At 39.0% G+C, this 24301-nt stretch overlaps 2 protein-coding genes across 4 annotated transcripts in view; both read right to left on the reverse strand.

Annotated features, from left to right (window-relative positions):
* The window catches only part of LOC122993563 (integrin beta-1-like), a 31451-nt gene extending 28019 nt beyond the window's left edge, over window positions 1-3432 (reverse strand). The window contains exon 1 of one of the 2 annotated variants that reach the window (XM_044367845.1): window positions 2518-3432. The gene's annotated coding sequence lies outside the window, so the exon portion shown is untranslated. The remainder of the gene's footprint in view (window positions 1-2517) is intronic. The other variant, XM_044367846.1, reaches the window with a different exon arrangement.
* Window positions 3433-6353: 2921 nt separating this feature from the next.
* Window positions 6354-24301, reverse strand: part of LOC122993658 (neuropilin-1a-like) — an 87469-nt gene continuing 69521 nt past the window's right edge. Inside the window, exons 11-18 of one of the 2 annotated variants that reach the window (XM_044368005.1) lie at window positions 23617-23761; window positions 18428-18610; window positions 17674-17715; window positions 14120-14257; window positions 12433-12737; window positions 11283-11379; window positions 11009-11053; window positions 6354-10125 (exon numbers count right to left, since the gene is read on the reverse strand). In XM_044368005.1, coding sequence (XP_044223940.1) covers window positions 9851-10125; window positions 11009-11053; window positions 11283-11379; window positions 12433-12737; window positions 14120-14257; window positions 17674-17715; window positions 18428-18610; window positions 23617-23761 — 1230 coding nt within the window. In that variant the 3' untranslated portion in view covers window positions 6354-9850. Of the gene's footprint in view, window positions 10126-11008; window positions 11054-11282; window positions 11380-12432; window positions 12738-14119; window positions 14258-17673; window positions 17719-18427; window positions 18611-23616; window positions 23762-24301 lie in introns of both variants that reach the window. The other variant, XM_044368004.1, reaches the window with a different exon arrangement.

Below are 24301 nucleotides of genomic sequence, written 5' to 3' on the forward strand. Positions count from 1 at the left end.
AGAACAGCATTATGGCACATATATAGTGGCGTTTGCCTTACAGCCATATCCTTAAGAAAAAAAAAAAAGAAATTATTATAAAAAATGTCCAAATTCCAGCTTCTCAAATGTGAATATTTTCTGGTTTATTTAGTCCTCTATATAGTAAAATAAATTTCTTTGGATTGTGGACTGTTGGTCAGGAAAAAACACATTTGATGACGTCACCTTGGGCTTTGGGAAACAGTGATTTTTTTACTATTTTCTGACATTTTATGAACCAAACAATTTATCAATTAATATCGAAAATAATCAACAGAATAATCAGGAACAAAAATAGTTGTTTGTTGCAGTCCTAGACATTTTCATGAAAATTTCACAGCCTGATTCTTCATTCCTAACAACTGAACTCATTTGTAAATAGGACCTTTCCTGAAGAGCAAAACCCAACACCGGCTACATTCTGTTCCTAAATCTGTGTGTTTTCATGCATCTCATGCTTCCTGCCACTTCTTCTCAAGTAGTTCCACACTATCCTGCTGCGAGGAACTTCCCACATTTTATTATTACAACGTCCCGCTTTGATATAAGGGATGGAGACACACAGGGACAATGATTGACTCAGGATCATATATCTTCGAACATAATCCCTGTCTGGCAGTCGCTGAACGGCCCGTCATCCATGACTCATATCTGACAAGTAAGGTTAAAGACTTGGTGTTGAGTAATGCCGAATGACCCTTCCTACCGCCCTGGACACTCCTGACTCCTACCCGAGCACTGCTCACTGTGTTTATATGTCACAACAATGTAACTAAGGGAAGTGACTCAGTGATCTACAGGGGAGCCAGCTCCAGTCCCTCAGACGTGTTCTCCTCTCATGTCTACAATTACCAAGCCTGGTATATATTATCTGCATCCATGTGATCTGTACACTCTGTACGAGATCAAAGACATATGTGTTCACACCTCGATACGGCACCGTTGCTATGTCATTACGATGCTGTCTATAAGCCAAACCAGGCTAGTAATTAAGTCAAGGCATTTTATTCCCATGTCACTAAAGTAGGTCTTGCAGCAAGAAGTTGGTGAGCACATATTACTACTTTAACTCAAGCTTCTGCCTGAGATTCACTATGGAGAAGGGGGAAAAGAAAAAAAAAAAAACAACCCCTCAGGCTATAATTCCTTTACTGGAAGTGAATGAGGCAGGCAAGACCAATCTTGTCTAACATACATACTGCACAGTCAACAGTCGTGAATCAACGTGAGCACGGCTGAACAAGAGACTGTAGATTCTGGTTAACCAATCTGGCCTTGCTGCTCTAAAGGCGTCTTAGTCTTTCTGTATCCTCAACCACAGTTTATGTGGCACGTAACAGAGTTCGACCGGTCTGGGGTCCAGCTGTGGGATATTCTTTACAAGTCGAACTGTGCTTGAATGTTTTGGTTTACAAACGGATGTAATTTGGTTTTGTTCTTCTTGTTTGTTTTAGTAAAAAAGTATTATGTTATAAATTGAATGTACTACAATTACAACCGCTAATGTTAAAGACAGCTGCTAAGACTTTTTGACAAAAGTCTGGTTGGACAAATGGATCCAAATGCTTGGAAATACAATCTTCACTTTCCAGGAAGGGAGAGAAAGAAATCCAAACCAATTTTGAAACCATTACTCATTATTTTAACCAATTCAGAGTTTAAAAAAGCAACCCTGTGGACACCAACAAAGTGCTCATTTTCCTGTCTTGTTAAGTTGATGCACTATTCAACATGTCTCCACAATTTAAAAGCTTTTCACTAAAAGGAAAATACAGAAATTATCTTGAAAGAGAAACATATGACAGTAAAACTTCAGAAAATGAAGCAGCTAGACACTTATATGTTAAAAGATATTCCAAATAAATCCTGCAGCATTAATTACTGACTAGTATGTCTGTAAATGTGTCATTTAGGGATGTAGGACAACAGGAATATACTATTTATGCTAAAGTAGATGACAAAAGCACTGTTAGGAAGAAAAATCACTATTGAAAGCCACAGAAAGATGTGAGTCTGTTTAAATATTATATATGTCCCCCAAGTTTTTAACAAGTAAGGTCTGTAAAAGTCTCCTCATTAGTTTTGCCTTCAGACTGAGGGTCAACATGATGACTAACTGTTTTACCAGTAATGAATCACACAATTTTAACTACCCCTACTGCCCTCTTTGGTCATGAAGCGGCTCAGTGGCCTACTTTCTGTACAAAGCCCAAATTAAAATATATTGAGAGACAGACTTGAGGTTTAGACTGAAAATAAACCAACATTTTCACATGTCAAGTTTCTAGAAAACCGCACAATACGCTCTATGAGTACAACAAATGAAACTGTCTTGCGACCGTTAGTTAACGTTAATCCACACCCAAAGTTTTTCCCCTGAAGACAAGCATTCCTTCCTTCTCCCCTTTTGTCGTTTACATTGTGTATTCAGTCGCCCTAAACATGGCAGACTGGTTAAACGTGACAAATGTATGTTAAAAAAACAACAACACTCACCTTATACTGATGATTTAATGTTGTTCCGTTGATTCAGACTGACATTTGCCTCCGAAAAGTGTCCTCTTTTAACGAACTAAGACCGTTACTGAGGCGAAGACTGCTAGCTAAGACTGGTCTGAGGGTCCGCTTTGTTTTAGCTAATAAACCGCACGGCTTCAGCGTGCCACCCACGTAACGTTTCCGATTAAAACGCGGCTTGGGCTATCTTTGACTTTAAACTTTATTAACAGAGGCTTTATTACAAATCAGATAAGGGACGAGGAGTCCCCGGCTCGCCCGAACACGTTACAGCTGCGGCTTTGGTGCTGCTGGTAAGTGGTTTTTTTATGCCTTACTCCCACAAACCTCCTCTTCTTCTAAGTTAGTCCCCGCCTACACAGGAAGTGTGCGGCACGAACAGGGCAAAGGAACAAACACACCGGAGAGCTGTGAACCTGCCCTAACCTAGGATGTGGTGAACAGTCCTTATTCGCACCCAAACACACACCTACACACCTACACGCCTACACACACAGGTGAAAATAATATTCAGAGTCTTTATAAAAGTACAGCATGGAAAACCCTACTTAAGTAAAAGTGCATAAATATTAGCAGCAACATGTAGTTAAAGTATTAAAATAAAGTTACTCATCTGATGCCATGTTTCCTATTATCCCAATGTTACTTAAGTCTTTTTTGCACATAGTTCCCAGTAAATTACTGGCATAACCTTTCAGGCACTGTAAGTGATTGTCACTATTCACACATGCAGCTACATTCAGGAACATTTCCGTATTGCGCCTTTTCACACATGCCATGGCAATGCCGGAATAGCTGGGGCGAGGAATAGTCCAGCAGATGGTGGTAATGCAACACTTATGGATGCCAGCCGCAATAAACCTAAACATAAGAATCAAGATTATATTACTACATTGCATATTTCTCGCCTCAAATGTTTTCACTGTACTGTTTAGCCGTAATATGAGAAACTTTATCACGCGGCCGCCATGTTGAAAACAGAAAGGCCAAAACCAAGCCCCGCCCATCCATTCCTGATCCCGTTCACACATGACTCCATGCAGGAAATGTTCCTGAACATTTCAGGGATGCATGTGTGAAAGGGGCTTACAGTAAGCAATGATCTTCTGGAAACTCAAGTCAAAGCCATATTTATAACAGGTGATCACTGGTTGCAAGTTGAATTACTTAAACAAGCCTCTGATGAGCAGATCAAATCCACCTAATGTCATCTTCAATCTTTAATGCCACAAATTTGCTGAAATTAGATTGCTGACCTAGAAATAGCGCAGAATCTTAAATATTTCCTCTTCATTTCACATGTCATAACTTCTGGTGTTTTTAAATGTTTCTGAAACCTCACTGCTTTACTGTAAAACAGAGAAGTGACATTTTATGTTTATATATAGGCCTATATAAGTCACAGAGAAGTGATGTTTAATATATGTATATATACATAAAACGTCACTTCTCTGTTTTACAGTGAAGCAGTGAGGGAACTAAGAGTTCACACTCAGCTTCCCACATTCAGCTTCTCTAATCATGATGAGAATGTAACAGCTGATGCCTTCAGCTGGCCAAATGACACATGAAGTTGCCATTCCCGTTTCACATCTTTACTTCACCACACACTCATCCAGCCACATACTTCTGATAATCCATCCAGAGAGAGTTTTGCTACTGCCTTTGTGCTCTTTTTCGATATCGCTTTCACACACATTTATATCTGGGAAAAACCCAAACGCACCCACAACCCATTGAAAATTGTTGTTTGGCCCAAGCACACATCATAAGGACATGGTGAGGTGGGGGAAAGTATTTGCTGCTTTTCTCTTTAAAGGTATTCTGAATCAGTCTGGACTTGAACTGATGGCTATAGTGCTTGTCTGTCATCTAATTTATCTCCAATCGTATGTTATGTTATGTTTTAGTTATAAGCTTATTTAGGAATATTTACCATGAAAGTTAGTTTTAGCACAGAAACCCTCTACAAGACTGTGTGTGACCCATCTTGTCTGTTGATAGTTTACTTTAGTGGTACAAATTTGCGATTAACACTTTTATTTAGCATCTCTAAGCAGTAAATGCACATTTAAAAATTGTTTTATATATTTAAATACATTTTAAAGTGCATTTTATATGTACAGTATATGTCAACAATTATAATCGTCTCCTATAATGACATATTTTATATCATTATAACTGTCATTGATTATCTGTTTATACACCAGCCTCCAATTATGGATGTCCAGAGGGGTTATTTGTTGACAAAGACATTAATAAACAGTTATATCTGCTTAAAACTACATGATAGTGCGTTACAACAATGTATTAACTGTTAATGTACTGCTTCTAAATGCTAAATAGGGGAACTTAAAGTAGAGTGTCAAACCAACCAGTTGATAATCCAGCCTTGTTGCCACTGGAGTAATTAGTGTTAGTGTTTCTCAAAATTTAAAACTGATTATGCATAATGAGAAAAAGCCCTGATATATTCAATTAATAGCTGGTGTTGTGAAGAGTCCAGGGGCAGCAGAGGTGATTGGTTGGAGAAACCATATTGTTTTCTATGTTTAGCGTGCATTTACAATGTTGTGTTTGCAGTTAAGGCCACATAAGGCCACATATCTCATGATCTAAATGATCAAAACCACAAGTATTAGCCTCTCACACTTTACAGCATTCTCTCATGAAGTTGTGGAGTCAGATTGAGAAACATGCCTGCTGCACTAACAATAAGTCACTGCCGCCTAAAGCATAACTGCACAATCCTTTGCAACCATGAGAAGGTAAACAAGCGAAACTGAAACTACCAGGATATGGGGAGGTGGTACTGTGGCGCCAATGTGGGTATGAAACCTCATCTAAACCACAGCCGCAAAACTAATTTTCACATGAGATCAGACTGAGCTGAGCTGAGCGGGGGCGAAACCATCTAATGTATCTCATAAAACATATTCACAGAGCTGAGGCGGACAGTTTTATGAGAAAAGTAATGCATTTAGTTTTAGTCTCAGGCACATACTGCAGCTATGTGTAAATGTTTCGAGGGACAATAGAGCCACTCTGTGGTCAAAGCATGATACGACACATGCCAGGAATGTAATTTCCATGCATGTCATATGAAAGTAAATCCATCTTTAACTTTATTTAGAAGTTTAACTATTTTTAATCTCATAGTTTTAGTGTCATGGTGAATATGCAGTAGCTTAGTAATGAATAAGAAAGATTAAAGCAAAATTCACCAAGAAATAATTCAGCACATAAACTTGCCTGTAAAACCACAACTTCATGTTGGTTTATTGAATGGATTTAACAAACAAGATTAATATTTGGACAGTCTAGTCATCTGTTTCTCCACTAAGCTAAGCTGAGCTAAGTGTTTCTTGGCTGTAGCTTCATAATCAATTAATTGTTTAAGTAATTTTTAAAGGAAAAATGACAGAAATTTGCTGGTTGTAGCCTCTCAAATGTGAGGATTTTAGACTTTTTTTTGTGTCATACATGATAATAAACTGAATATCTTTGGCTGTTTGACTGTTGATCAGACAAAACAAGATATTTGAAGACGTCGCCTTGGGCTGTAAGAAATCATTACAGCCATTTTTCCGTAATTTTCTGTCATTTTATAGACAAAACAATTAACTGATAATGAAAACAATCGTTAGTTGCGGCCCTGATCTGTACAAAGTAGTTCCAAGGAAAACCTGGGCAAATCAGACCAAAGCTATCTGCGCTAGAGATAAGCAAGACAATGGTTGTTTTTTTTGTAATTTGGATGAATCAACCCTTTAAAAGCCATTCTGTCTAAAAGAAAAAGAAAACAAACACAAGAGCAGTTTTTAATTAAAACATTTATTTGATCCAATTCTTTGGAATGTAATAGTCAATGATCAGTCTGAGACAACAGAGACGGATGATGGTTGCTGACCAGAAAGTCAAAGTACAAACAATACTTTTAGTCACTTAAGGCCTCACTGCTTTTCCATTTTTTTACTTCCATATTTCATTTCTTGTTTTTTTTTTCTGGATCTGAGACAGCAAAATTACAGAAGCAGTATTGAAAATAAAAAAAACAAAAACAAATCTTGTCATACAAAGAAAAAACAAAACAAATAAAACAATGGCACGTACATCAGTGACAGTACAAAAACACAAGGTGATATTATACCAAGTAAATAAAATTGTTACGTTTCAAAGAGACGCATATAAGCTTTTTCAAGAATGAAAAACATCTCTGTAAATTGTACATTTCAGAATTATAACATTGTCATCTGAAACTGTGTTAAAAAGAATCAACAATAACACTGTCCTCTCCTTCCTTCCTTCTCTCTCTTTTCATAAATCAACATCATAAACACATAGATTTTTTAAATATTTCAGTGCAACATTGTTTTCACGTCTAGTGCTGCAGCATCCTTTCTTGTTTAAAGGGGAAGGAGCTTTATCAACGTCTGCTGAAACGTCAGAAACACACATTCTTGTCTGTAAAGTCGGACTGAAGTTACATTTTGATGAGCCATTGTCTTGTCTGGTTCTTTAACTGTAAACGAATGCAGTTGATATGTTACTGAGAAAACAAAGATGCTAATAGTGAACTTCTCAACAGTCAGAGCACCTTCATTTGATAAGAAACGTTTGCTCAGTTGTGGATTTTCTTTACAATTTCTCTAAACGTCTCACCTTAAAAGACAAAACAGAGAATTGACGCTAAATCGACCGCTGTCTCGACGCTTTCTCTTCACATTTTGAACTCACGAGATGCCACGTAATGCTACATAAAAAAATGGCAGATTTAAATTCCACAGTGCAGTGTACAGACACTAAGACAAACATAATAATCATCATCAATCATGCTGTACCTGTTTTAATGGCTTTTTAATCTTTGTAAATGAATAATCTGTAAATTTGAAAAACCATAACGTAGGAATCGCCCTGTTTAATGTCACAGACTGAACATAAAACATCTGTCGGAGATGATAGATTGTTAATTGATATTGATGAGTTAGTGACCGGTGAGATTTCTGGCTTCCCAAGACTCAATCCTCCCACCTAAACTGACTTTTCTTTTTTCTTTTTTTTTTAAACAGTGCTATGAACAAGCGACCAGTATCACAACACATTTAGCTACAAAAGATAAAACACAACAAAGCAGTATTATTAGCACGAGGCTCAACATTTTCAGTTTTTCTTTAAGAGGAGCCGATCATTTTAAAACTGATCCTCATAGATCCCAAAGTTGTTGAGTTTCCTGATCACAATGGTTTACAAATAAGGCCAGTTTGCAAAGCTGATAAGCTAGAAAATGCTACTGCAAATACAGAGTAATGAGTAAAATGGGGATACAATGCAAATGAGGTGCTGATTATGTGGCGGAATTGCACAGAAAAAAAAAAAAAAACTCAGAGTGCTGGTACTGCAAATAACATTTTCTAAATCCAATTTTCACTCAGATTTTTGTGTTATTGATTTACTAAAAATCCAATTTTCACCCAGTCTTAGTAATCAAAATGAACACACTGACACCCAGATTCTTTTTAAATAAAAGTGAGAATAATGAACCCTATATTAGGTTTTACTTCGCATGTCTGTTGGATCTTTGCTCTCCTCTGATTCACTAGTGAACTTGTCTTTGAAACTTCAAATGTGTGTGTTAATTACAAGCCAATTTAGCTCAAGGGAGGAGGACAGTGAAATATGTGTGTTTAATTAGCGTTGCTGCAGTTCTGAGTCTTAATTCGCTAAACATCATCTTACTCCTTTAAAGATCCTTCAAAGATTTTTCTTCTGATAGTCAACATTACAAATACACTGCCAGAAAGTACAGCATTGTCACGGCAAACAGTAATTCTTGGTTTTCAGCCAAGACAGTCAGCATTAACATTCAGGATCTCGCACACTCCACCGGCTGATGGATCAGAAAAGAGATACTTGAGGTCTTGGCTCTCTTGAACCCGCCGGCCACACTTTAGGTTAAAGGTTTAGCAGTCATTTTCTGTGCCAGACGGATCCATCCGTGACATGCTGTCAGCATCTTCATCTTAGCGGGTGCTGAGGCTGTCCGTTTTACCCTGTACGAAAAACATCACTTCCCACGAGGCGTTTCTCCGTAATCTCAAAGCCGTCTCCATCGACACAAAAACCATCCTTTTTCCCAGAACACAAACAGAAACCAAACGACAACAAGATTCACAAAATGGCAACCAGATCACATTTGCAAAAGAAACACAAATGACAAGTTTGTGCCTCCGTCTGTTAAAATATTTTCTGTACACTTTCTGAATTTTAGGATTAGGGTGAGCTTGATTCCAACATAGAAAGGATACTGCGGCACTGGTGTCTTTTTCTATAGAAAAGGGCGCTCAAATATATTAAAACCTATGTACAATATGTTGGATGTGTCATGTGCCATGAAAACAAGACTTGCAGGGCTCCTACAACATTTTACATTTTGAGATTCCTTAATTTTTTTCCAAAGCTTTCCAGACAAATTTGATATTTGACAGAAGACTATGTCACTAAAATGTAAAGTCATACATTTATACTGCAAATCCAAAATATAATCACTAATCAGAAAGCTTGAAATTCATTTTCTGGACGTTTCCAGGTTTTATGTAGGAGCCCTGGATGAAACGCCAGCCGATGAGAAAAACAACCAGCCGAAAAAACAAGGCAACAGAAAAATTGGAGGAAAAAAAAGGCACTGTCGGAACTAGACACAGGTTGACGGGACGGTGCCCGCTTCACACACACACACACACACACACACAAACACACAAACACACACACACACACACACACCTTAAATGCAGATGTATATGAATGTGACACATGTACACTCACACACACGGACACACACACACACTATCATGGCCAAGTTAAAGAGCCAGATATCAGAACAGCAAATTTCACAATCTCTGCTCTCTCTCTGTGTGAAACAATGACATCTGGAGAAAAAGACAAGAAAAAACAACAAGAACAGAACAAAACAAAAAAACTTAGCTTTCCATAAAAGTACACAAACAAATACTTTCATCTGAATTGGTCTCAACACCAGCATGTGATTACATGAAATCAACAAAGCACGCCAAAAAACAAATAGAATCCTTAGTTTTCTTCTTTTTTTTTTTTTTTGCTGTACAGATTCTTTATACACAGTGCCCCCTGCAGGTCAGTCCTTTCCACTGCCGCTCCTGAGAAAAAAATTACATCGGCTCACTGTCAGCCCACTCTGCTGTCCCATTGGTGGCTTCAGCCCCATGTTTCCTCCCGCTTGATTGACTGCATCTCATGTCCTTAAGCGGAGCATCGCAGCTCCGTCCCTCTTTGCCCCTCACGCCTCTGAGTAGTTAGTCTGTCCGTTCATCTTGTCCTTCTTTAGCTTCACGCCGTCCACCAGCTCAAAGTTATAGTTTTCCAGGGCAGATAAGTTCCTGTCCGTCATGCTGCCCTGTGAGCAAGCGCAGTAGAGCACGACGCCGCAGATGGCGCCCAGGAAGACGCCCAGCGCGGACATGGCGATGATGGTGATGAGGATGGGGTCCAGGGTCTTCAGCATGTTGCCTGGACCCCCGAGCTCGCTAGTCTCCTGTGAGAGGGAGTCCATCGCTGCAAGAGGGGGAGAAACATGACAAATTTTAATTGCAGGCTTGAAAGATCATTCTGGTGATGTTGCATGTTCTGGACCATTAACTACGAAAGGACAGGCTTCATGAAAAATGACCAAATTCAGCTGATCCCTCGTTGACATGTTGTTTGTCTGCTGGATGTGAATATTTTTCATTTCATTTTGGCAGCAGACTCTTAAATCATGAATGTCAGATCTTCCTTGAAGTTTTCAACACACACCCTCATCCTGCCTTCCCATGAATGATGATATAACTTTTACAGAAAGATGAATATATGTTTCAAGCCTGTACCAGCTGAAATGAACAGTTAAACAAATGGAAACCAGTGGTTGACTGAGAGGAAGAAAATCAATGGTAAAACTTATTGTATTGGCAAATATGACCAGCACTAATGTTAAATTTGCATTTGCTTCAATGTGCAAAAAAAAAAAAGATGCCACTAGATGCATTTTCATCAGCTGGGAAGAGAGAATGTAGTTAAATCTTTCTTAATTGGTTCTGAGCAGGTTGTCATGTTGTATCAGATGAGTAACACACACATTTTCCTAAGCTGTTCAGAATGAAAACAGAAATATGTGTGAAGTAGACAGGTCAACTTTTGCATAGTTTGCGAGAGAGAAATAAGCCAGTAGAAAGCTATTACAAGTGTGACCCTTTGAGTTGTACCCTGGTGTTAATTATATGTGTTGTAATAAGAAAAAAATGTTTAGTTTTTGCAACACACACCACTTTCATTGTGTAAAGGAAGATAAAAAAAAAATGTTGAATGTTGTTGCTCAAGTGGCTGCTGATACTGATAATGTTCTATCAAAATTCAAATATTGACACTATCATTACAAAACGGGAATCAGCAAGACACGTACGTAGGATGAAGATCTCAGTGGGCGGAGATGTAGAAGCTTCTGGATCTGGAGGAAGGAAAAACACCTTTCATTAGTGACAGTGACTAAACAGCACAGAACTGAACTTAACAGAAAAAGTAAGGAAAGTTTAACATAGCAAAGAACATTATAGAACATTAACATATAGAACAATGAACCCTGACATTTTATTTGTTTGCCAGCATATTAGTGGATTGTCTTTGAAACAACTGTAAAAATAATTGTCCTAAATGACATCTGACCATATATTACTCACCCTTGCACTCTTCAATGTTGATTCCATCGATGATCTGGATGTTGTCCACAGCTATGTGGCCTGTGCTACGTCTGTCTGCAACACCTTCCACCACCACCTGCAAATAAAAAACACACAGTCAGTCAAATGAATTCATTTAAATCGGAGCTTTATAATTATTCATAGCTCAATTAAGTCATCTTAAAGTCATTGGTACTCAATGATGTGGTTTCTGTTTTAAGATAAATAGAATAGAATCAACCAGCCAACCAAAACTGTAATTTAAAGGCATATTTTCTTTAAATTACAATAATAAACCCACTTTTACATCAGTGGTTCCCAGCCTGAAGGGTTACCATGAAAATACATTTCGTCTACTAGCTTACTAGTAGCTTACTAGCTACTAGCTTACCTCTTCAGGCTTCAAAAATGTATTAAAATGAGACAATGCAAGAAAATACTTTTTGTCTGAACTGCTCACGATGTACAGACATACAGGAACTGTGGAGATGGTTATGAGTAGACATAGTAGGCCAAAAAAGGTTGGGAACCCCTGTTTTATTGTTTATTATTGATATGCACAACTCTGCTTCTTTACCTGAAAACATTATTCATACTTTTTTGTTTCAACTGGGAGGGAAAACTAAGCTATGGGAAGTGAAGCTAAACTTGCATCGGACATGACCTGATAAAAAAATAGGTGAGGATTTATATCCATTCATCAGTTTTCTACACAAGCTAATCTGTTCAGGGTAAAGCAGGCTGGAGAATATCCAAGCATGCATTGTGCAAGAGGAAAGGAACACCCAAGGCAGGTCACCGGTGTATTACAAAGCAAATATGAATTTCTGGTTTTCCAGTTCCATCTAACCTGCATGATTTTAGACTATGGGAGGAAACTTGGAGCAGCCTGAGGAAACAGACATTATGATTTCCTGGTTTTTCTTTTTCTTTTATGCATGTAGGGGTTTTTACAGATGCTGGTTACCTCAATTGTCGTAAGCAGCAAATTACTTTTAGCAATATAAGTTCGCAACCAAAATGAAAGGAACTGCTTTAAAAACATTATTTCACCGCTATTATATTTGTCACAGAATAGATTCAAAGCCACAGTGCTGCAGTTACGTGATAAGCCCTTTTTTAGAGTGTTATTGCCAGGACTCTGTATTACCTGATAGGGGATACTCGAGCGCGGCAGTAACACTCGTCCCTCCCTCCACCGGCTGCCCTGATGACCGCTGACCGTCCACAGGATCTGCTCCCCTTCCACCACCTCCTTCCTCTGCTTGATGTGAAGCGCTCCGGCGTGTTCGCCGAACATGTGATACCAGAAGGACATGCACAGGTCAGCGTCCGGCTCTGTGACAAGCGGGCTGGCCAATCTCGCCACTTTCTCCTCTTGGTCCTCGCCTTCACCGGTTTTACTTGGTGTGTCTGTGTCACTCAGTTGCATGTAGATGAAGTTCCCTGGTCTTCCTGCAGAGGACAGCATAAGACAAGGTAAGAAGTGACTGTGTAGCGGGATAAAGGGCTCCTGATGGTATGTAAACACATCATTTCAGATATTTTACCTCTTTGAAATCCTATTTTACTATATTTTCAAAATAGGACTTAGAGAGAGGTAAATAGACACTCAGCAATCCAATTTTCTGTGGATTCTCAATGAACACAAGCCTTATTCTGCTTTATATCAGGCTCTATTATGACAATGAATGGTTCTCAAAACTCTCAGGGGTTCATTATACATTCCTTTTATTATATTCAATTGAATACTTAATATTAAAACCTATAGTGATATATGCACTTTGAAGTGTTTCACCATCTTCCCTCTTCCCACACACACTTAAACATCAAATTCAAGGACCTTACAAGGACCTTACAAGGTTTTGCGTGAACATTTTTGCGTGAACATTTTTTTTAACTTGTGATCTGGTTAAGTCATGAAATCATTCATTTTAGAGCTGCTGCTGCCGTCTCTATGAAAACATTCATCACAGGATGTATGAATGTAGAGAAGGCCAGAGAGCTGAAGCATACTGATGAATGCGAGCGCTACTTTTTTTCTTTTTAAAAAGTCAAATGTTTGAAGGCCATCCATTCATTTCAAAAATATTTTCTGCAAAGTGTGTTCTGTTCTATTCAGTGCTGAATATACAGCAACAGTATTCACAGTAAGTTGTGAGTAGAGCTCTGTTTTGTTGCATGTCTTTGCAACGCTGGCTCCTGTTGTTCTTGCTTTATCAGTGCCAGGAAAAAGTATTGAAGTTTAGTTTGAACTCTGACTTGAAACTTCCTATAAAACCCTATTTTTGTCAGGAAGGGGCATCTAATTATCCGAGGATGTATTTCAGTCAAAAAAAGATTTACATTGGTAACCAGCTCAGTCTGAATGAATGTCACCAATTTCTTCTGGGGAAGTTCTCATCAATATGGACCAACTTATGGAAATTTCTGCTCTTGTCTTTGGCCTGTCTCAAAATGCATATCCAATTGAGCGGCTCCAGCGTCTACATGAGCGTGACACCACAGATCAGGCTTGTTTAACTTGCACAAACTCACTGGATTGTCCCTCAGAGCAGGAATAAAGTGTCTGATGGGAATTTTTTTTTTTTTTTTTTTTTTGCATCGTAAGCATCTTTTCCTCATTTTTTAAAACAGAAAGGTTGTTGAATTCCCTGCAGTGTGTTATTCAAAGCTTTGTCTAAACATATTCCAACTTCCACCAAAAGAGGTTTAGACAGGCTTTCAACAGCTGCATAGTAACACTGAGAGCCACAAAGTGCTGTTACAAAGCATCTGTTGAGTGGTGCTGGTTCAAAACAAACTCTTGAACACGAAGGTGAACACACATCTGTTACCTGTGTGGTCCAGGTTTGGTCCTCTGTGGACGGCAGGAGCCCCGTTGATCTGGATGAGCCACGTAGCCCCCGTATCGGTCTCTCCGGTCCAGCCGCAGAACGACGAGGAGTCGAAGTTACAGGCAAACCACACAAACGCTGCATTAAAGAGAAAACAACAGTCGTAAGAAATTGGAACCAAAAACTTTTTAATTGACAAATTGCCAGGAACAATTAATCAGTTATTGATTAATTGTCACTAGCGGCTTTTTTTCACCTGAAGGCAAAGAGCTTTGTCATGCAGATCGTCATGTTCCATACAAGATCCTACCGCCTTCTTCGGCACAGCTAGTGCAGCATTAAAAACATGATCCCTCACTGGCTTCCCACCCGCAAATACAGTCAAATATGTTTCTTATTTCCACGTAAGATAAAGCAACTACATACAGCTTTTTTTTACATGCTTCAATGGGCTACACGTATGTTGCATTCAGACTGAAAACAGTCCTGCGTTAAAACAAAGCAAGGTTGGTGGTGTTGTTAGAGATACTGGTGAGACAATGAAATACAATCCAGGAAGCTGAGTTAGGGCTACAGTTTAATGTGTTTAAATGCTCATCAGACACCAAAATGTAATATTTTGTCTTTTGTCACAATGATCTCGAGGTAAACAGCAGAAAAACAGCGTTGACGTTACAAAGTCATCGACCAGGAATGTGCACTTGCGTGTAGATGATTGGCCAACTCTGCACCTTGACAGATGACGTTGTCATTTCCGTGAAATATGAACCAGGTTAAACTTTTTTGCTGGATGATCCTGTGTTGTTTTCCTGGAGCCCCCTATGTTGGCACCCCCACTGCACTGCACTAACATTGGTCTGAACGCTACTATAGGGCCAACATACATGGTGTATTTCTTTGACATTTATGCCTCTTTTAAAGAAACTTGAACATACAACTTGTTAAATAATTACATTTTTTTCTTCTTTTTTTTGAACTTGCTTCCTGACAGGTATTAGATCAACCAGTCAGCTTGTTGAGATTTGGGAGGTGAGGGTGTCAGCTCCTCTGAGAGCCTCTGTAACCCATTTACCAACGTCTTGTTTACATGTTTTTGCAGAGGAGCATAATTCCAGCTTAATAGAGTTTTAAAAGGTTTAAAAAGATGATAACTAACCCACTATTTTCACAGACTAATCTGCTTCAGTTGGAATGGGGGAGTGGAGACAGCCTGAAGAAGGAACTGTGAGTCTTGTAACATCAATATTAGAAAGCTGTTCATGCTGTATTGTACACTCAGTATAAATTGTGTAGCTTGTGGAAAGCATGTCGCACCAAACAAAAGCCTTGTGCAGATGGAATGGGGTGAGAAAAACAGAGAGACAGTTGTGATTGTACACCCAGTGCAGTGCTGCAGGGCATTTTGCTCCACAGCCTCACTAAAACACAGGAACTAAGACGTCACCACTGATAGAAAACAGCGCCAACTCGTACATATGTTTGGGATCAGGACATCAAGAGAGAGAGAGAGACAGAAAGGAATGGAGAGACCTTCCACAGAGAAGGGCGTGATGCCACCAACATGCGGATGTGGCCCCCTCCATAAAAAAAAAAAAAACCCCTAACAGAAGAAAAAAAACTACATCTTCTGCCCTGTTCTCCTCCCTGTGCCAGCATTTGACTGGCGGCAGTGGTTCACCACAGCATCCAAATGAATCCAGAAATCTCAGAACACTGGACATTTTGTTTCTGAGAGGCTAATAGGATGCAGAGATGACCATGAAGCTGGTAACCCCCTCCAACCCCAAGCTGTCTTCATGTGATGCTTTGGCTCAGCTAATTGAGACCCAAGAGGCCTTTATTCTCTCTCTCCAGCTCTCACTATACCTCTCTCGGTTCTTTTACCTTGTCTCTATTTTTTTTGCTTCCCTCCTTCTTTCTCCTTTCGCCTGTCTCTTCATCCTTCTCACCCTCCCCTTTTCTCTGTCTCATCTCTATTCATTCCCCTTGCCAACTCACCCTTTCTTTCTTTCTTTGTCTCTCTGTCACTGCTACTATTTTTCTACCTTTCTGCCTATTCATCCCTCCCCTTCTTGGGGTGGTAGTCTACTCCAAATGTATTGAATTTGGTCTATTCACAAGGGATGATAAACAGTGTCAGGGTGCAAAGATGTTCAAGCAGAAAAACAGCTAGGTGACCAAAACAAACTACTCCATTTGGCTTTGAAAGCTGCAGTGAATGCAGGCTCACCAACTGATTTTTTTTTTCAGCCATGCTGGCGGCACGGTTCTGTAGATGGCAATATCAGTCTTTGGTCCTGACTGAAATATTTCAACAATTACGGGATGGATTGCCATGAAACTTTTTAGAGACATTTGTGGCCCTGAGGGATGAATCCCATTACGTTGGTGATCCCCCTAACTTTTCATATACCACCCGCATGTCAAGTTTTTCGCTTATCCAGTGAAACATCTCTCTACTTGATGGATCGGCACAAAATTTTGTACAGACATACATGGTTTCTATGCGATGTATGAAGAGGGTGGGGACAGTTCGGCTGTATGACATGAGATGACAACTCCATTCACTGCAGAAGTATTTGGTTCAAAGCTTCATGCTAATCTAGTAAGTGGGTATTAACTGAGTATTAATGTTTTCTGATCTAAATTCTAACAATATTTGCATATTCACAGATTTTGGATTTTTCAATGAGGGAGAAGGAGTAGATGTAATTTCAAGAATTTTGTGAAAAACATTTCAGATACAAATTATTGTTACATGAAGAGGGTTTTTTTATGTCCTAAAACATGGCTGGAGGGGATCTTAAAGGTTAGAGAAAGATCATAGTCATGATCACAAACCAACGCTGACGTTAGCAGGAGACGGGATGCAAACCTCAGTCTCAAATGTCAAAAATCAGACGGACTTTTTACACCCAAACATCCACCCCTCAGACACAACATTACCAATATTGCAAATGCCTCCAGGAGCAAATTTATCTTTATTTCTGCTTCTCTGTCTCTCTTTTTACTGCCTGTTTCGCTTTCTTTTTTCCCATCTTTCTTCATCTGTGTTTCTCTCCTGTTTCTAAAACATCTAACTCTCTCTCTCTCTCTCTCTCTCTCTCTCTCTGCAGTCCAGTCGTGTCAGGGCTAAGCAGTAAATGCAGAGTCTCATTTGTGAACTGGGGCGATGAAAAAGCCATTTACTCCCATGGATGTCGGCTTTCATTGTTCTTTGTGACTGCAGTCGGTACTGTTGGTGACACTGAATGATGGGTACTATTGGCTGAATTAATGCGCTGATCTGGCAACCCTGCAGTGGTGCATTTATTTGTACATGTGCCTGGGAAACGGCTCGACTTCACTTTTAAAAGAAACCATTTGAAAAGAGACGAGAAGAAAATACGAAAACAAGATGAGAGGTGACAAAAAATAGATGTGAAAATAAAAAAAAAAAGAAAGATAGATGAAAAATGAGAAACCAGAGAAAAGATGATTGGAACAGATGACACGAGAGCATATGAAAATATAAGCGAGTAAAGGAGGTTGCAAAGGTGGAAGCAGATCCTCACCTGGTAGTAAGTCCATGATGGGAATGCCCGCTGTGGTGCCTCCTGCTATAGACAGACGGTACAGTCAGAGTGGGGTCAAAAGAGAGGTGTGTTGGTCCCACCCACACAGATGCCAACACATACTCAACACACCTCACGTTACTTGAAATCATTACCAAACTCCTGTCAGATGCACATCAATTTAGAGAAAATCAAAAATAATTCTACAAATACAAAGGATTCAGTTTTTGTTTTTGAGTGAAAACGTATTTCAGAGAAAATCTTTCCGTTCAAGCTTTCACATTTCAGGGAATAGTGATGATGCATTTGATGAAGTATGACAGTAAAGGAGATAAAGGAGAATTTTAAATGTGGATAAAGCAGTTAAATCTTTTTTTACATTTACAAAGAAGAGCAAAAAAAATAAATAAATCTAACAGGAAAAGACACAATTCAGTCAAAACTTAAACCATATGAGGGAAGATGAGGGAGAATTTTTCATGGTTTAAATCCAACATGTTTTCCTTCTGTCACAACTAAGTTACAGGAAGAAAAAGAAAAAAGGCACTCACAAGTGTTTTATTCTGAATCTCCTCTTAAAACACTACAGGCAAGCTGACTCACATAAATTATTCTTATGCATAATTTGTTGTTTTTTTCTACTTGACATTTAACTTTTCATTATTTCGCCTGACAAACACTATGAAACTTTGGGGAGTGAAAGCGAGATGAAGAAGGGTTGGGAGCAAAGTACAGGAAAGTTTTGGTGGTTTACCCAGCTCTGTGTTGTAGTCCTCAAGTGCGTCAGTCTCGTCGGCACAGTCCTGTTGTCCTTCATCGCAGTCGGTAGTCATGGTTGTGCCGGGGACGGTGATTGGCGCGGTGGTGGTCGCCCCAAACGTGGTCATGGGAAATGTAGAAGCGACTGGCGTGGTGGGGGGTGCCGCGGTTGTAATGTCTGAATATATAGAAAGATAAGGGACAATGTGTAAGTAAATAAAATAGAAAGAAAAGGTTGATGATGAAGGGTACGTAGGGAAATAAAGATAGATAAAGAAAGTTAAAACATTATAAGACATAGAATACAGTATATACACAGTGGTATTGAGTGTGTGTGTGTGTGTGTGTAAAAGTGTGCGTCTATACACCCAGTGAGGTGTGTTTTGGCTCAGTTCAAACTTATTTTATAGTCTTTTTGTGTCCTTTTTCTATACGCAGGCAGAAATTTTTTCCAGGAGCTCAGAAATCTTTTTAAAAACCCAGAAACTTTACTTCCCTTTTGAACTGGAGGAACAAGGGTCTAAATTTAGTGTATCTGCCCCGCCAAAACTCCCATCTGAGAGAGGAGTACTTTCTGAAAGTCCAGGAACTATCAGGGTGGAGTTTGCAGTACCAAAACTTGCTGACCGATCAAACATTTTCTTTACAGACTGTTTTAATGCAATTACAAACTAAAAGTAGAAGAATAGAGTCATGTGCTGAAGCAGAAACATAAGAAAAAAAACAAACAAAAAAACAAATAGAAGGAACAGAGATCAGGGCTTGTTGCATGGCTTGTTCTTCTTATTTCCTAATTTAGTTCCTGTTTTCAGTTCCTGGGACTTTTTGGTCTTCAAAGTGCCAATCAATAAGCCTTTTGATATTCTATATTTTTCGTATTGTCAAAAAAAACCCCAAAAAACCCCAAGAAAAGACCAAAACCAACAATAAATTACTATTAACATTAGTATTGCCTGCCTAATATATCTCATTCCTCTGTGCCATAGAGCTCCATTGTTATTCAGAACACATTAATGAGCCACACTGTTGCACTGGGTGACATGCTCCTTCATTAACACGAACACACACTGTAGTTTATTTTGAGTCAGTCCCACACAAACCATCATGCTGCCAGAAACACTCGCTACAGCTTGAAACATGGATTAATCCACCACTTAAAATAGCCCTTAAAATTTGCACTAAAAAATTACAGTACCCAGTTGTTTCAGGATGTATTTACCATATAAGAAACGTGAAACTATATATTAGATAGAGTATATTTATATTTGTGACCCATAGTGGGCATGAGGAAGAGGGCAAAAGACAGGCAGACATGTACAAGAGTGTAATTTTGCTTAATTCAGGAGGCATCTATGCATAGTAATAAGATCAGAAACTCAATAAGACCTTTTGGTTTCGCTTTATTCATGCAGGAGAATTGTGTATCCTTTAGAGACAGATATATTAGGTTGAATACCAGACTCTCTCATTAACAACCCTGTGAAATTCAAGTGTCTCGATTTGCTCGATTTTTCTGAAGATTGAAGTTGAGAGCTGGCACTCTTACTCCCCATCAAGGACCAAAGTAATAACGACAGAGTCTCTTGTATCTTGTTAAACTCTTCCATACAGTCCATGTCTGGTGATGTGTTTTTATGGAAATGAAGCAAAACTGAACTTGAATTAGCATAAGTAGGGTATGTAAAAAAAAAAAAAAAAATCACAGATGGTCTGCATGTAATTAAACTTTGTAGGGAAAATGTATTTGCAGTGTTTTGAGTGGGATGAAGGTTTTGCTGTAAGTAGAGAATGAATGATTGGATTCAAAGCTTAAAGCAGCATCAGCTGATTAAACTGCTATAACCGATCTGCAGGCGTTTTGTACGTGTGTTAGATTCTCCTCCTCAGGTTTGTGTGAGCTTAAATTTGGATCTGATTATGTTTTTCGTGAAAACAGGAAGAGACTCTTGTGTAGGATCTTAGATTAATTAAAAGAAACACTTTTTGAGTAGGAGTTGTTCAATAAATCCAAATGAACTGCTAATTAATTGTACATATCTAGCACCTTATATGAAAAGGACTTTTGGTGATAACGGTATTAATACTTTTTGATAATTTAACAGCATGAAATCAGCTTGTTTAGCTGTTAAGAGCACTTGAGGTCAAAGCTTTATCATTATGTACATTAATTAGGAGATAAACTGCCTCAGTGAGCATCAAGGTACGAGAAAGCTGCGATTTGGATAATTGGGCGTGATTGCTAATGTCTCTGAGAGTGTGTGTGTGGGCTCTACACCGTGTATGCCTTTTCCAGTGAACACATATGGTTTTCATGCATGTGCATGTGTACATATGTGCGTGTCCGTGCTTCGAGCGGTCTGATTAACGTCTTTCAGTCTGTGTCTCGTCTCCTGTGACAGAGTGCGTGTTGTCTTTGTTCTCTTCTTTTGAACTGTGTTCACTGTGGGAGAAACGCAGACGTCCTGCTTCAAATACCGCACTCTCTCTCTCTCTCCTCCCTTCTTTCCATCTCCTTTTTTTTCCCCTTTGCTCTCTTTCTTTTCACCTCCTCTCTCTACATACAGTCTCCCTCTATTCATTTTAAAATTCCCTTTCTCAGTATGCAAAATAGTGAGAGTAGTGGTTTTATTTACTTATTCATTTTTAACATTTGTTTGTTAAGTGATACGAGGACTGTTGAAGGATTGCATTGATTTTTCCTTTGGATTAATAATGACTTTAATTTCTTATATGGACAGATGTATATTTATCCAGCCAAGTAAAGGAATTATATCCATATAAGCCTCATATTAGCTTCAAATAAACTTTTAAATGCATTTCTGCATGGAAGGAGGGCTGTAGATTGTTTGTCCATCACTTACATTAAAAGTGCAGTATGAAGGGATCTCTTAATGATCAATATGAACTGGTGGAATGATTACAGCAAGAAAAACATGTTTCAATGTCCGTTTGGGCTCCTGATTATTGCTTTAGGACAGACTTGAAAGATTATAACCCTATCCTTTAATGTTTGCCTTTTAATCACCACAATCTTTCCCCAACCTTAACCATACTGTAGTTTCCATGCGCAGATATCGCTGAAACAAAAAACTTTGGCACTAGATGAAAAGAACAAAAACATGATGTTACTGAACATAGTCTGGGCTTATGCAGAATCATCAAATATTACATAAAATATTAATATATACAGTATAAATACGTAAACCACAGTTAGCTTAATTTTTGAGGTTCCTCCAAAATTAGATTTTAAGGTTTTCAGGGCGTCTCAGGTATTGATTAAAGGGTCCAAAACCCTCTGAGATCCTCTGTATTTTGCACACTGCTTTAACTTCTCTATCCATTACTACTCTTCATGCCTTCCCTGCTCTTATTTCATCCTCTTCTTCTCTTTCTCTTCGTCTACTCTGCAATCTCGGCCGCTCTGGCTGATTCTTATCCTTTTCCCTACAGGGCAACCAGATACTCAAACTCCACCAGACAGCCTCCCTTCTCCCTTTTTCTGTTCCTCCCTCACCTACTGTGTGAGGTCGAACCCTCCTCTCTCTCTCTCTCTCTCTCTCACTCACACACCATCCAGCTCTGACCACTGCTGCAATAGAGATAGTAGCCTGCCATGGCATGCGTCAGCCTTTTATCTGCTCACTCTCCTCTTTCCGCTCTCTCTCTCTCTCTTTTTCTCTCTCTCTCTCTCTCTCTCTCTCATTACACCAAACAGTGTAGATAAGCACCCTGAAGTGTAAGCAGTTCACTGTTTAATGACTGACTGACTGAGGCTCTGTGCACATTAATGCAAAAACATCTGAAAACACTGTTTGCACGTTGAATGTTTTTTCTTCAGCACTTTTTTGGTATTTTTATGAAACAACAAGTAAGTAAGGATGCAGGCAACAAATGTCATCCACATAGTGTCACATCATTTCATGTCTACAGCACACACAAGACAGTACAGACGGAAGAAATAGACAAAGTATCTGGGATGTTAACACGCTAGCATAGCTGCTTTTGTGAAGCACGGTAAAGCTGGGAAGCCGATCTTTACAAAAATACTGTTTTACAAAGAAAGGAGAGCAAAGCAGCAAAAATGGATCACATGACAATGACCTGCTGATCATATCTAAATCATATTGACAAGTACTGTTTTCTCTGTCTATGCAAGACCTGAGTTTTCAAATTTATCCACTTGAGAGAGTACCGAATGTTTTGTTGGTGAGAGATGTTGTAGTTGGAAGCCTAAAACGAATGGCGGACTGGCAGTCTGAGGTATGAAGTCATGATACATCTGGTTTCATCACATCTGCAGCGCGTGTTATCACTTTAATATGGTTGTGTGGTTTTAACAGGTGACTGTGTTTCAGAATGACTAGTTAGTATACTGGTTCTGGACTGTGTCTGGTCTCATGCTGTTCTGGTTTGGTAAAATCTTTGGATTCCAAAACGACACTGGTCCTAGATCTCACTGTGAGACATGTCCACCAACGACCAACTGGGAGCTTTGGCAATCAAAGACAACCTGCAGCAAAATACTGATAGTGTCAGAAATTTAAGCTGCTATGACCCACATCTACAAACATACCAATCAGAATATGATGAGAAATGACACATGGCACACAAATGTCTACTACTGTGCTGTTCTCTTGATTTTTTAGCCAGCTAAGAAACTGAGACCAACCGGCCTCATATGCAGCTGCAGTAACTGCCTTCTTCCTGAACAGCAGTCTGTCTCTGAGTCACTCGACTACTGTATCTGCAGGGTAGTGTCGCCTACTGTAATTCTGCTGCCTGTGTTTGATTTTTTTTTTATTTTTTTTTATGTCTTGTGAAAGCTGAGCGTTAATCTCAACCAAGAACAACTCTGCAAAAGCCAGAAACCACAGGAGTGTTCTGCTTAATATCAACCTCACTTTAATATCACAATATAAATATGTAATATGCTGAGACAAATTGCCTTGGGGATGACAGTTAAGTTTTCCAGAGTAACCTGATTCAATTCATGCTTTCTCTACTTGTTATTGTTTGTGCGACGTTGGTAATAAATACATGGAAGGATTCACTGTACTGTATCTCAAGGCTTTTATATTCACTTTAAGTCATATCAGAAGATATTGATGTGAATATTGCAGACACTTGCAGTAATTTTGAGTCATTTTAAGCCTTAAGTACATTTAAGTCAGCTCAGTCACTCACCGTCCAGTTCACAGCCCAGCAGTTCTAGTCGGAGGCCCAGGCCCTCGGCGGTGGCTCTCTCTGGGTAGATCCTGATGAAGCGGCTCAGTAACCTACCCATGGACCTGAGCTCCGGGGTGTCATGGTTCTGATTCCCGATGAATACCTAAAGGAGGAGAGAAGAGGGGAGGGGGAAGAGTTCACCAGTTAAAATCCTCAACATGAGCGATAATTCTATTATAAAAAGTTCAATTAACTGAATGGTCTGTGGATTTTGAGGATGAGATTTAATGAGAGGCCATTAAGTTGCAAAATACTTGTCTGATCTAATCTGGTGCAATAGCAAAACATCCTTTGTGTTAATTTTAACTCAGAGAACAAGACAAATGGAGTTGACAGGATGCCTGCAAATGTAATCAAAGCAAGTTCAAATACCTTTCTAGTGTAGGTTAGAGAGACTAGTTTTGTAAATTAAATGAACATAAAACTGGAAAAGTCTATCAGAGGAGGGATCGGTAAGCTTCTTAAATGTAATTGTAGACTATATTATACACAGCATAATGAATTCTTAGACCTTGAAATTGGATAACTTCTCTCAGGATTTAAGGAAAGTCTGCTTTATCAGGACAAATCAGATCAGTGTCATTAGGTAACGCAAGAACAGTGGACAAATCTGACTATTCTATCTAGAGTTGTACTCCATTAT

This window comes from Thunnus albacares, chromosome 12 (genome assembly GCF_914725855.1).
Source record: "Thunnus albacares chromosome 12, fThuAlb1.1, whole genome shotgun sequence".
NCBI classification, from domain to species: Eukaryota; Metazoa; Chordata; class Actinopteri; order Scombriformes; family Scombridae; genus Thunnus; species Thunnus albacares.